Source organism: Carcharodon carcharias, chromosome 8, assembly GCF_017639515.1.
Source record: "Carcharodon carcharias isolate sCarCar2 chromosome 8, sCarCar2.pri, whole genome shotgun sequence".
In the NCBI taxonomy this organism is placed as follows: Eukaryota; Metazoa; Chordata; class Chondrichthyes; order Lamniformes; family Lamnidae; genus Carcharodon; species Carcharodon carcharias.
In genome coordinates, this window is record NC_054474.1 from 47,814,820 (window position 1) to 47,829,768 (window position 14,949).

Sequence of the window (14,949 nt, forward strand, 5' to 3'; positions counted from 1 at the left end):
AAATGCTACAGCCACAGTAAAACATATCACCCAGCAGGAAGCCTCCAAAAAGCAGACAGTCACAGAATTGCACAGTGCAGAAGAGGCCCTTCGGCTCATCGGGTCTGCACCGACACGTGAGAAATACCTGACCTACCCACCTAATTCCATTTACCAGCTCTTGGCCCATAGCCTTGAATGTTATGATGTGCCAAGTGCTCATCCAGGTACTTTTTAAAGGGTGTGAGGCAACCTGCCTCCACCACCCTCCCAGACAGCACACTCCAGATGGTCACTACCCTCTGGGTAAAAAAGTTTTTCCTCACATCCCCCCTAAACCTCCTGCCCCTCACCTTGAATTTATGTCCCCTCATGACTGACCCTTCAACTAAGGGGAACAGCTGCTCCCTATCCACCCTGTCCATGCCCCTCATAATCTTGTACACCTCGATCAGGTCGCCCCTCAGTCTTCTCTGCTCCAACAAAAACAGGCCAAGTCTATCCAACCTCTATTCATAACTTAAATGTTTCATCCCAGGCAACATCCTGGTGAATCTCCTCTGCACCCCTTCCAGTGCAATCACATCCTTCCTATAATGTGGCGACCAGAACTGCACACAGTACTTCAGCTGTGACCTCACCAAGGTTCTATACAACTCCAACATGACCTCCCTACTTTTGTAATCTATGCCTCGATTGAAAAAGGCAAGTGTCTCATATGCCTTTTTCACCACCCCCACTAACATGCCCTTCCGCCTTCAGTGATCTATGGACATACTCGCCAAGGTCCCTTTGTTCCTCAGAACTTCCTAGTGCCATGCCGTTCATTGAATGCGTCCTTGTCAAAATACTCCTTCCAAAGTGTATCACCTCACACTTTTCAGGGTTAAATTCCCTCTGCCCATTTGACCATCCCATCTATATCTTCCTGTAGCCCAAGACACTCAACCTCACTGCTAACCACCCGGCCAATCTTTGTGTCATCCACAAATTTACTAATCCTACCCCCACATCGTCATTTATATAAACAACATAGATGACTAATAATAGGGGACCCAACACTGGCTTAGTCACTAAAGCATCCTTTTGTCATCACCCTCTGTCTCCTATAACTAAGCCAATTTTGAATCCACATTATCAAATTACCCTGTATCCCATGTGCATTTGCCTTCTTTATAAGTCTCCTATGTGGGACCTTGTCAAAGGCTTTGTTGAAATCCATACAAACTACATCAACTGCACTACCCTCATCTACACACTTGGTCACCTCCTCAGAAAATACAATCAAATTTGTTAGGTATGACCTCCCTCTGACAAAGCCATGCTGACTATCCCTGATCAAACCTTGCCTGTCCAAGTGGAGATAGATTCTCTCCTTCAGAATTTTCTCCAATAGTTTCCCTACCACTGACGTGAAACTCACTGGCCTGCAGTTCCCTGGCTTATCTCTACAACCCTTCTTAAATAGCAGAACCACATTAGCTGTTCTCTAGTCCTCTGGCACCTCCCCCGTGGCCAGAGAGGAATTAAAAATTTGGGTCAGAGCCCCTGCAATCTCCTCCCTTGCCTCCCTTAGCAGTCTGGGACACAGATCATCCAGCCCACTTTTAAGCTGCCAACACCTCCAATACCTTGTCACTCCCTATATCAATTTGCTCAAGAACCTCGCAGTCTCTTTCCCCGAGTTCGATATCTTCATCCTCATTCTCTTGGGTGAAGACGGATGTAAAGTATTCGTTCAACACTCTAGCAATGTCCTCTGGCTCCACCCATAGATTGCCCCCTTGGTCCCTAATGGGCCCTGCTCTTTCCTTGGTTATCCTCTTCCCATTGATATACTTATAGAATATCTTGGGATTTTCCCTACTTTTACCAGCCAGAGCTTTCTCATATCCCCTCTTTGCTCTCCTAATTACTTCCTTAAGATCCGCCCTGAATTTTCTGTACTCCACTAATGCCTCCGCTGATTTGCTTCCCTTGTACCTGCTAAAAGCCTCTCTTTTCCTTCTCATCGTATCCTGAAACCTATGGTCATCCATGGTTCTCTGGGCTTGCTACTCCTTCCTATCACCCTAGTGGGAACATGTTGAGCCTGTACCTTCCCCATTTCCTTTTTGAATGCCCCCCACTGCTCCTCTCTATAGATTTCCCCACAAGTAGCTGTTCCCAGTCTACCTTGGCCAGATCCTGCCTTGTGTTACTAAAATTCATCTCCCCAATCCAAAACATTTTTTTTTGCAACTTGTCTATTTCTTTGTCCATAATAAGCTTAAATTGTACCATGTTGTGGTCGCTATCACTAAGATGCTCCCCCACCACCACCTCAGCCACCTGTCCGGCTTCATTCTCCAAAATTAGGTCCAGCATCGTGCCGTCCCTTGTTGGACCCTCTACATATTGACCTAAAAAGTTCTCCTGCATACATTTCAAGAAATCCACTTCATCTGAGCCCTTAACACTATGTCTATCCCAATTGATGTTGGGAAAGTTGAAATCACCTAATATAATTACCCTATTATTGTTTTTACACACCTCCACAAATTGTGTACATATTTGCTCCTCAATTTCCTGCTGACTATCTGGGGGTCTATAAAAAACACCTAACGATGTGGCTGCCCCTTTTTTATTCCTAAGTTCTACCCACAAAGCTTCATTTAAAAGCAACTGATTTAATCAACAACAACACACAGACAAAGTAAGAGAAGTGTCTGATTTAATTAGGAATTTAGACAAAATAAGCAAAATCTGAGACAATGAGCTAATCATGCTTCCTATCCTGGAAGAATGGACATCAAGTACCTTGCACTGTACATGCCTCACCTAGCCAATCAGAATCTAATCATGCACTGCCTGGACCAGAGTTCAGGGATACTATTGGTCAGGCTGTGTTTGTGATTTGGAAAGGCTTAATAAAGCCTGCTTTTCAGTGGTAGTGTGCGCAGAAAGCAGAAAGACAGAAGAAGAATTTCAGAAGAGACAGCAACCCAGCCAACCGAGGGCTGGTATTCCATGGTGAATCAACCAAGTCCACAGCTTTGTTAAGTCACTTCTGTTGTACTTCACAGAATCACAGCGTGCAGAAGAGGCCCTTCGGCCCACCGAGTCTGCACCGACACGCGAGAAACACCTGACCTACCTACCTATTCCCATTTACCAGCACTTGGCCCATAGCCTTGCTTTGAAAACTTACTTGTTTTGATAACTTAATAAATTTGTGAACCTTGTCTAAACACACTTGTACCCAGAGTGGTTTCATTTTTGGTCAGACTCTGAGTCTTACAATTAATGTTAAATTGGATTTCAGAATCCTACAACCTCCAAAAGAAAATTCATCCATATAAATCTTGGTCAACAGTCAGATACCTTGTAATGCAATTAAAATAGTGATAAGCAGCACAGTAATGTTATTGGGCACAAGACTATTTTGAATCTTGAAATGCTAAGGAGATCAAATCAGCCGGCTATGCATGAATATCCCCAGTAATATAATTGCCATACATGTAGTTTTATGAATTTAGTACTATGGAAATTTATAACATTGCTGTTAATGAATATCACTAACCAAAATGCTTCCTTCATTAGTAACACTACAAAATTATATCCTTGATGCCCATTGTAAATATCTGAAATCCAAATGGTTTTTAATGATTTTGTGGTCTGCAGCAAAGCAATGCCATTCAGCGCCAATCTCAAATAAAGCTGTACACAAAGATTTAGTGATCTCACTTTTCTCAGCAGCAATTTAAATTTGCACCAAGTCAAGGGAATCTTCAAGCAGCAGCGATGTCAGCAAGCAGAGTAAGCAGCCAAACACATTGAAGTATTCTCACAGACAGCAAACTGAGAAGTTAAATGCACCGTATCTCTTTACTTTTAATTGAGAATGTCAGATGGTGAGCTCAATGACCATGATGGAATTAAGATAGAAGCTAAAGATAAAAATCATTCTTTCCTTTAAAATGTGGAATTTTATTTTTACACATAATGGAGAAATTTGACATTCCACAAATATAAAACTAACTTTTCAAGACCAGTGAAGCAGTAATTTTAAAGTTAGTATGCCATTAAAAACCCAATCAAAGTGCAACTTTTTCAAGAATTTTTACAGCAAGATGAACAGTGCAAGAATGAAAGTTCATAATTCATTAGTTTCCCAATTGATTGTAGTCTGGGGGTGCCTCAACAACATACTCTTTGGAGAATCAGACAACAACTTCTGGATTTCTGCATTATTCTGCATGCAGTAGACTCCCAAATTTGCTGTAATTTTCAGTGGATTATTAACGGTGAACATTGACGGTTGCACCGTCATTGCCACTGCAAAATCATGACCAACCTTTATAATTCATGGATTTTTTCACAATTTATATCTTCTATAACATATCCAGAAATCTATGAAATTAAGCACTTTCACAGCTAAAATTACTGACTAAATATTTAAAAAGTGATTAATCATCATAAAATTACATGGGGTGAGATTGGTTTATCACAAAATTCATTTTTAGCTATTCTAGCTAAATTAATCTTATAGGCTTTGAATTATTAATGAGTACACCCCATTCTGAATGAAAACAGACTATTTCCGCAGCATACGGCCTTACAGTTAAATATTATTTTGGTTCTATGTCCACTATGCTACATGCTTTTTTTGCGCCATGTAAATTGAACTCATCCCAATTATGTAGCGTGTCCGTCATCATAATCAGTTGGCGCTTAGCACTTAGCCCTTTTTAATCATTCTTTGGTAGCCAGGTAATCGTATTGATTGGCAGCAACCTAGAGTACAAGATGATAGAAAATAATTTGGATCAATTTTTACAGGTTTAGTGACTGGCGGCCCAGCAGAACTGTGATGTTTATTATACAGTCTGGAGACAAGAAATTTTCAAACTGGATTTAACTGTTGTGAAGAGGTTTTTTTTTCTATTTTTGGGAATGTGGTGGTAGTCTTTAAAGAAGGCTGTATGTGTGTGTGTGTGTGTGTGTGTTTGTGTGTGTATATATATATTTATATATATATATATATATATATATACGCGTGCATATGTACATGCATGTGCATGTCCATAGGTAATTAAACTGGGGGAAGGTTAGTAAAGACAGCTCTCATCTCTCTGAGAGATGAAAGGTAAAGGTACTAGATGCATGTGTTGTTTTGAGAGGCTATGGTGAAGTTGGAATTACAAGTAAATAAGTTGGGTTTTAAAATTTGCATTAGGTGATAGGTAAGGACTTAACTTTTCAGCTGCTAAATTTCAAAGGGAGTTTAAGGGACCTTTACAACTTACAAAGGTCTCATAAGTAAACAAGGGAAGATTAAGTTTTATTTGACCTGGAAGTGGAGACAATAAGAAGGCACAAAAGATTTCTAAAAACAAAAAAACTGCGGATGCTGGAAATCCAAAACAAAAACAGAATTACCTGGAAAAACTCAGCAGGTCTGGCAGCATCGGCGGAGAAGAAAAGAGTTGACGTTTCGAGTCCTCATGACCCTTCGACAGAACTAGTTCTGTCGAAGGGTCATGAGGACTCGAAACGTCAACTCTTTTCTTCTCCGCCGATGCTGCCAGACCTGCTGAGTTTTTCCAGGTAATTCTGTTTTTGTGTTACAAAAGATTTCTATATTTTAGATAAGTTGAGTTCTAAGAGGTGCTTAGGACAATGGAATCTAGGATGAAAGGGGAAAAAAAGATATTTAAGGGAGATGTTAGTCGAGGTGGCTGTGTGGAGCAGATGTCCTGAGACTACATCTGTGCTGAGAAAAGTTGAATTTGAAGCAGCTATCCAGTTATAAGCCAGAAAAGTCTGTTTTCAGAAAGCAGTCCGTTTCTGAACTTCCTTCAGATTTTCACAGTAGAATGGAAGAGAGTGAGAAGTCGTGTACCTGATTAAGTAGCAGCAGCTTTTGCCTTGGGTAATATTACTGGATTTTTATGGTTAGAAATCTATAAGGAAGCTATTGCCAAGTAGTCTACTATTACATTCTGACCAAGTGGGTGTTTTTGGGAGGGAATATTTTGTAAGACTGTTTCAGCTGTGTAATTTTACTCGTGTGTTTAAGTTTTTTTTCTTCTTATTAATAAATCTTTTAATTTTAAAATCCTAAAAGTGTTACTGGGATTCTATGCTTCTGGGATCAGTAGTTTTCCCTTTGCTTTCAAAATACAAAAAAAAAGCGATGATCAATAAGATAAGTTTCCTTCTGGGATTTGGATTGCTCAGCGAATAACACTGCACTCGTAAGTTCCATTAGTAAAACCTCCTTTTCCCTAAGGAATTTAAGTGTTTCCTTTAATACTCCAGAGACAAAATCAGTTAAATAGAGTTTAGACAAACCCAGTATTATAAATATATACATAAATATATTCTATTACAGTGTTGAGGAAAAGCCTCGAGGTGTTTCATGCTGGCCCAAGAAGAGTTTTGGAGTATGTATCAGAGATTTAAAAGGGGACATATGAATATTTTATAACTATACATTAATTGCAATTCTTTAACCCCTTAAAAACTTGATCATTTCCAAATTAGAGAATCAATTTCTCATTTTCCTTGACTTTTTTTGTGGACTTTCATGTTATTCAAGATAGTCATTGTTATGGTGGGACAATAGAACATTTTCACCTATTTCAGCATCAACTGTTATCACTGCCCAGGAAGGCTATTTGGGTATGTGAAAAGTAAAGTTCCATAAATCCTGTCTACCAATTTGCCTTTGACCCAAATCTCAGGAGATTAAGGAATAAAAATTTCCCCAAATCTCACTTATTCTTCTGCAATAGACTGTGGGAATCTTTCACATCTACCAGAGGGGTCCATACTGGGCCTCGGTTTAATGCATCATCCAAAAGGCAACACCTTCAATTGTATAGCAGATTCCCTTGGTACTGGAGTGAAGTGTCAGCCAGATTACATATTCAGTTTCTGGAATGGGGTTTGAACCACAACCTTTTGATTCCAAAGTGAGATTGCTACCACTGAGACAAGGCAGACAACATCACTGCAATACATCAGAATGACATTTTCTATCTCCCTAACAGTTATCTTCTTGGTCTCTCAGTAAAAATGCCAATTACTGCCAAATTAAGGACACTTTCGTGCCTTAGTCATGCTAAACTTATTTCATGCAGGTCATATAAAGCCAATGAGGCTTTATCCGTGCTAGATTTGAAATTCCCTTATTAAGTAACAGGTGTGATACAGCAATCCACAAATGACTCATTTACCAATTTTAAGGGGTGTGTTTGCTTTATGGAGTACATTAAGTTAGATATACCTTTACTCAAAACATTCTTTTAGTAAATCGTCAAATTAAAGTCACAAATTTTACTCTGGTGTATGCATTATATCAATATCCCAGATTGGTTATTAAGACTAACTGCTAGCACCCATTTAGCATCATTCAGAAACATCAATTTATTTTGTATCCATGCTATTTTTAATATTTATTCATTACAGGGCCACCACCGTGTAAAAAACGTTATGTGGGTGACTGATGGTGAAATTATGGCATCCAACTCCAAGCAATGACTGGCTTGTAGAGGCATGTGTTTTTGTGTGTTTTTTTGTGCATGTATGCGCCCAGATTTTTGTCAGGCCCTTCCTAAGAATCTATCACACAATTCTCCCCAAGTGGCTTCATATCACACTGAGATTGATGTACCAGTAGCTTTAAACATGAAAAAAGCAATTATACTGTCTAGAAGTAAATAAAAAAAGCATTTCAGAACATTCACAAGATGAAAATGAAGTGCTGTGCAGTAACATCAACATTCTGAAAGTAAAAGCAAAGACTTTCTTAATTTGAAAATAACAATCATATACATGATCACTTCTTTTGTCAACCTCCCAGTTTTTCAGATTTGCATATAGGCTAGGCCAGCTATCGGACAAGCCCAAACAGAATTTGTTGGACGCAAAAAGTTACAAAGGCCAAAAATGTGCAAATAATCTTGGCATACCTCCTTACAATCAGTTTTAAATGTGATGTGCAGAAAATTTAATGGTAGTATCTGCTATAGATAAGAATTCCAGATAGTATACTTAGTAAAATCAATTTGAAAGGAATTTAAACCAGTGAATCCCTGCTTTCTTGTTAAAAAAAACTACTTGTGAAAGCAGGAACCATGCTAGAACTCTATAGATCTTGAAATATGTGGGTCACGGTCAATCTTCTCTCAATTTAAACATGGACATAATGATGAATAATTTGTGAAGTCCAAAAGGTTTTTCTTGGATACCAAGTCAAATTCTCCCTTCCCCTGCCACAATACTCATTGTACCAGGAATGCATTCTAATCATGGATACGGTGACAATCAATGGTATGATATGTCACTAATGCGAGGCTTTATAAGGCGATGATGTGTCAAACAGTTTCCTTTAAGGTAAACCAGAATGTCCTAGAATGGGGGTAGCTATCAGGCTGAAGTGAACAGGCCGAAACCCGTAGAAAATCAAGTGTCAGTTTTCACACCTTGACACAAGAGACGGACAACTGGTCATGCTATGCACAGACTCTCAGGCAGACAGACACCTGGAGAAGCAGGCTGAAAACAGCTGCTGCTGTGCTAGGCAGAGAGAAAGGCTGTTTGTGTGTTAATCACCAAGCAGAATTCTGGTAAGAATGTCTGTTTGAAGGGATGGAACTTGTAGAGATTTAAAGACCAAGAAGTCTCCACAAGATGCCTTGTTGCTGGAAGTCAGTTCAATGAAACTCAGAAGGTTGGGTGATGGGGCTTTCAAAGGATGCTTGAAGACACATCCTGGTGCAGCAGGGAGAAGGGAGCCTGTTGAATAGTCAGGGAAAATTTCAGACTTAATCCACAAGGCTATATATTTGCTGAGTGTGGGGGATAATGTATAAATGTGGCATAAACTATTTTTCAGTTGTGTTTATTAGCTGATGGGGAAATGCCAGTTCTGTAGTTAGGATATTAGTTGCCTAATGTTTAGTCTTTGTTGATTTTAGTTTGTTATAGTAAAAGTCTTAAAACATGAGATCTTTACATGCAATTTTTTCAGTCACTGGGAATTTCATATCTCTCTGTTAAAGTTACCGGTCTTTACAAGGATAGTAACAACTACATTTAAACTCAAACCTTTATCGAAATAATGTACCTTTTCTTCTGAAGCAACTGTTAGCTTATCGCTTGATATCAAACTGCATACTTGATCCAAATTCAGACTAAGAAATTCTTCACCCAGCATAACATCAGGAAAATGTTGCTCTGTTCAGGAAAAAGAACATAAGAGGAAACAATAAAGGTCAGGCTGTACAGACAACAGATTTTGCTAATTCTCTTTGGAACCTCAAAATTCTCCACTTCAGTTACATAAATACCATGTTTCTCTACTGTAGTTGACAACACAGTGCCTCAGCAATACTTCAAGACTGCTCACAGTTATGAGTAATGCCGCTGCTACAGTACTTTGAGCAAAGAGCTTCTTTTGAATCTTAATACTGCTTGTAATAAATGTATGTATTCCTTGGTATGGTGCAGTTCAACACTGAAGGTTAACAGAAGCCCAGACAAAGCTTTTACAATGTTCATCATGTACAGTTGGAGAAATAAAGAAAAGCACCAAAAAATATTACTAAAAATTGTGGATTGCTGCATTTTAGAACAGCAGTGAAAAAGCGTGGAGCATGTATCTCAATTAATTTAAAGCTTTCTAAGGAGCACTTTGCAAACGCTCCTGAAATCAGCCTGTGCAAGATATGTGGCAAAAGATATACTTCTCATTTTATTTATTCCTTCACAGGATGTGGGTGTTGTTGGCTAGGCCAACATTTATTGCTCATCCCTAATTGCCCTTGAGAAGGTGGTGGTGAGCAGCCTTCTTGAACAGCTGCGGTCCACATGGCACAGGTGCACCTACAGTGCTGGTAGGAACAGAGCTCCAGGATTTTGATCCAGCAATGGTGGAGAAATGGTGAGATAGGGCAGAATTTTCCCTTTGGCATGTGGGGACAGGCCCTGCACGTTCGTATGGTGACGTCAAGCAAGCGTCCCGACATCACTGCGCGCCATCGCGATAATTTCATTGGGCGGGCACGTGATGATGTCCAATACACACACGCCATTAATTAACAGGCCACTTAAGGCCCTTGACTCCCCTTGACGCTGATTTTTTGGCGCCCGTGCAATCTTCGGGACAGCGCATGGGCGCCATGGGCAGGCAGGTAGGAGACATTTGTATAAAGCTCATTCACAGGCGGGATAAGAGGGCTCACTGGGGTCATGAGTGTGCATAGTCAAGCATTTATTTTTCAAAGTTATTGAAACTTGCCTGTGTGATCTGCAGTACTTCAAAACGCATACCAGCTGCTTTGGACTCAACCTTCAGGTCAGCACACTGCAGTGAGTTATCTTTTCTAGGCCTGCAGGTTTCAGGAAGCCTTCCCTTAGCCTGGGAATGGGAGCTGAACTCTCCACTGGAGGCAGCTCCTCTGAGGAGGCCAGGAGTGCACATTCAGCCTCCAGGGGGGGACAGGTGCAGGCACAAGGGGTGCAGGGTCAAGAGGTAGACTAAGACGGAAGGGGCAACAGAAGACACCACTATCCTGTTGCCAGGATATACAGGCAGCGAAGCAGCTACCTCAATATGTCTAAGGTGCAGTGCCGAAGGAGGGCCCGTCTCTCAAGGGAGACAGTCAACTATTTCTGTCAGATGATTGAGCCCCAGATCTCTGCTGTGTGGGCGAGCTCCCCATGCCAGTGGCTCTGAAGGTCACAGCTGCCCTCAACTTCTATGCCTTTGGCTCCTTCCAGGGGTCGGTGGGTAATCTTTGTGGTGTCTCCCAATCAGCTGTCCACACTTGTGTCAAGCAGGTTACTGACGCTCTGTTCAGCCATGCACTGACCTTCATCCACTTCCATTGGGACCAGGCAAGCCAAACACAGCGAGTCGGAGGCTTTGTGGCCATTGCTGGCTTCCCCCACGTCCAGGGTGCAATAGACTACACACATGTGGCCATCAAGGTATCAGCAAGTGAGCATTCGTCAACAGGAAGGGCTTCCACTCCATGAACGTGCAGATAGTGTGTGATCACAGGATGCTAATTCTTCAAGTCTGTGCAAGGTACCCAGGCAGCACCCATGACACCTACATCCTCAGACACTCCCAGGTGCTGGGGCTCTTCAGTGCTCCAGCCCGGCTGGATGGATGGCTGCTAGGTAACAAGGGCTATCCACTCTGAAGGTGGCTCATGATGCCTCTCCGCCATCCAAGAACAGAAGCTGAGCAGCAGTACAATAGGAGCCACGGCTCCACAAGGGCTGTGGTGCAAAGAGCCATTGGTCTTCTCAAGATGTGCTTCCGATGCCTGGACCGCTCAGGGGGTGCACTCCAGTACCTCCCAGATCGTGTGTCAGTGATAGTGCTTGCATGCTGCACTCTCCACAATCTTGCACTGGAAAGGGGGTACGCAGTGGCTGCACACAAGTCCAGCATTGAGTTTGCAGATGAGCACGCACAGGGAAATGCTGAGGGGGTAGGTGCTGACCTAGGCATACCGCATGGAGGCAGGAACACACGGGAGGCTTTAATCCAATGAACCTTCAGCTAGCACACCACAGATGGACCTCCAGGACAAGCCTGGGCTGTAGGCTCCATACTCGATACCTAAGTACCAAATCTGCCAGCTTATGAACTGTAAGTAAGGGCCTTGTTAATAAAGCTGAATGTCCCACAAAGCACTCATAACATTTTTGGAAACCATACACATGCAGAAGAAAAGAAGCACCCTCAGCCATGATCACATGTCTGAATTTAATATCACAAGCAAAGAAACGTAATCCAAAAAAATGACAATGGTGTTCCAATTCAAATCATAAAGGCCTCATCTCGGGCCAACACAAAAGCACCAGTGATAAACCTGTGGTGTGCCTAAGGTGCCTTATGTTTACATTTCCGGGTGCTACATCTTGGTGTTGCCCCATCGCTGGGAGTGACATCTGAGACAGTCAGTTGACTCTGCTGTCCTGTTGGCCTCGATGACCTTGGCGGGGGTCCTCTGGCCCGTGGAGCCTGTGCTGGCCCCGCCTAGGAGGGATCTGCCAGTTCCACAGCCGGCATCTCCCCAGTCATCACAGCTTCACCGGATGCTATGCTCACTGGGAGAGGGGCGGAGGAGCTGCTGCCCTCATCCAGAGCACCCTGAGAGGTGCCCGCAGAGACAACAGGCAGCTGCTGCGCCGACATGAGGTCACTTTGGACCTCCCTGCTCACCATGGATGGATGGGCACCAAGCTGGTGCCCAGACCATCTCCCACACTGGCACTGACCAGCTGAGGTCAATGCTGATGTGAGAGCTTGCTGGTCACAGCGAATCCCCAGGAAGCCCTGATGGGTCTCCTGAGGGGGAAGCTCTCCATGAGAGTCATGTGGCACTCGGACATGTGGCTCATTGCTTCAGCAATCGTCTGCATAGACTCTTCCACAACAGAGACCAAGCCAAGCATAGCCTCATGCATTTCCCCCAGATGCTCCCGCACACCCGGCCGCATTTCCTGCCTCTGCTGCATTGCGGACGACTCCAGAGGCACATCATCAGGCACTGATTGAGCACGTGCCTGGTCCCCTTTAGTCCTCCGACTGCTGGCGCCAAGTGCACTCTCTGTCTCTGCCAGCTCCTCCAGTGACTGTGAAGTGCCCTCAGCACTGTGCCCTGGGACACTAGCTCGAGTTCCCACTGAGGTGCTAATGCGCTGGTGCCTGCCTCGCAGAGATGGTGTGACACTGGTGAGACTTCAGGCTCCTCAGGTGTGAGAGGGGGCCTCTGCTGCTCCTCCTCCCGACCCTGCTCCAATGATGCTGAAAGGAAGAACAAGGACCGTGGATCAGTTAATGTGACAAAGTGCATCCCTGTCCGCCGGATCATTATGCGCTCATCCTTCCATAAGCAATGGTCAAACCATGTTGCAAAATTACATCAATTAGCATTCAGCACTGCTATGGCTGTTGGAAGAACAATGCTGGCCTCACTGTTGGGCGTAAATACCTGGCCGTGGCACCCCAGCCTCACCAACATCAGTGGACCTGGGTTCATGGCGCCTCTCCAAATCCAGGGCCTCCTGCTCGAAGCAGCTAAGAATGGCCAGAAATTTAACTGGAGACGCTGCATAAATAGTGTGGCTACAACAGAGGCCTGAGGCTGGTACTCTGCAGTGAGTGATTCACCTCCTGACTCCCCAAAGCCTTTCCAGCAACTGCAAAGTACAAGTCAGCAGTGTAGTGGAATCCACTCCACTTGTTTGGATGACTCCAAAAAATTTCAAGAATCTCAACAACATCCAAGACAAAGCAGCCCATTTAGATTGGCATCTTATCCACCATCTTTAGCATTCACTCCTTCCCATCATCGGTACACTATGGCTACAATGTATACTGTCTACAACATGCACAACAGCAACTGCCAAGGCTTTTTTAATTGGACCTCTCAAACCAACAACCTCCACAACTTAGAACAAGGACTGGAAATGCATGGGAACACCACCAGCTGCAAGCTCCCCTTCCAGCCCACACCATCCTGACTCGGAAATATATCACCATTCTTATATTTTCACTGTGTCATAATCCTGGAATTCCCTCCCTAACAGCATGATAGGAATACCTACACCACCTGGACTGCAACATTCAAGAAGCCAGCTCACCTTCTGAAGGGCAGTAGGGATGGGTGATAAATGCTGGCCTTGCCAGTGATGCGAACATCCTAGGAGTGAATTTTAAAAAATCCTCTCCTCCACTTCTTTGTGGAATTGCCCTCAATTGGTTTCCTTTGGTTCAATTTTAGCCACAACATTTCCATCAATTCTCATCCTATGCCTGCACGGTCATCACTATATTCCCTCGCACATCCATCCTTGACCAAAATCCACTTCTTCCTCAACATGCTATCCCTGAAAACATCATCCAAAATTTTTACGCACACACACGTGCACTTCAATTCCATCAGGCCCCTTCAATATCTCTTTGTTGTCAGACTTGCTGCCCAAAATGCAGTCTTGGAGGATTTATAACTTAATGCAGCTAAACACTGAGAAGACCTAACTCCATGCCCCTCCTGGCCATTGTTTCAGATTGAACCAGATTGTTGACAATCGTGGCATCCTGCTCGGTCCTGAACTGAGGTTCTAATATTCTCTCAATCGCAAAAATTGCTTACTTCCAACAATCCAAGTCCATTTGCTGCTGAAACCCTGCCTGTGTCAACCACAGGTTCTACAGACTACAACAGCGACTACACTACAAAAATACTTCACTGGTTGTAATGTGCTTTGAGATTATGAATGGCGTAAAACTCCAAGTCTTTTTTTAATTTTGCCAATGCTGTCCTAACTGGCCTCCCATCCCACATTTTCCATAGATTTCAACATCCAAAATTCTGCTGCCAATATTAAATCCCAAACCAGCTCTGCCTAATGAACACTCGTTCTCCTTGATCTACATTTGGCTCCCAGTCGTGAAATGTCTCAAAATTTAAATACCTTTTCCATTCCTACTCTGAACTTATTGTTCCTCTGATTCCAGTCTAAGTACATTTTCTCTCCTGCTCCCCGCTTTGCTCCACCATTGGTGATCAAACCTTCAATACATACATACAACTCTTTAGAGTCCCACTGGCAAGCCTCTCTCGTCCTTTAAAACCCATCTCTTTGACCAAGATTTTGGAAACTCTCTGAATGTCATCTTCTTTGGTTCAATATCTAAACTCACTCCAAAGCACTTTGGGATGATTTTCAGCTTTAAACACAAATGCAAGTTAGTGTTGGTTTCCAATTCCACAGGTTATTTCACCAGCAACCAATAGATCTCAGTTAAATCAGAGCCACCCAAGGATGTTTGGAGATAGAGATTGCAGAATACACTTTTGAGGAGGTATCCAAAATGCTCAAATTATTCTACTGCCAAATAATTTCAACTTTCAGAATATATATATTATCCACCATTAAAACCGCTTCTTTTGAGCA

General features: G+C 42.8%; 1 protein-coding gene across 8 annotated transcripts in view; it reads right to left on the reverse strand.

Moving 5' to 3' along the window:
• Positions 1-14,949, reverse strand: part of LOC121281092 (kelch-like protein 3) — a 178,176-nt gene that overhangs the window by 70,213 nt on the left and 93,014 nt on the right. For all 8 annotated transcript variants that reach the window (XR_005943812.1, XR_005943813.1, XM_041193755.1 and 5 more), the window contains one exon: positions 9,095-9,204. Coding sequence is in view for 6 of the 8 variants with exons in the window: in XM_041193755.1 (XP_041049689.1) it covers positions 9,095-9,204 (110 nt within the window). In the remaining 2 variants the exon portion in view is untranslated. The remainder of the gene's footprint in view (positions 1-9,094; positions 9,205-14,949) is intronic.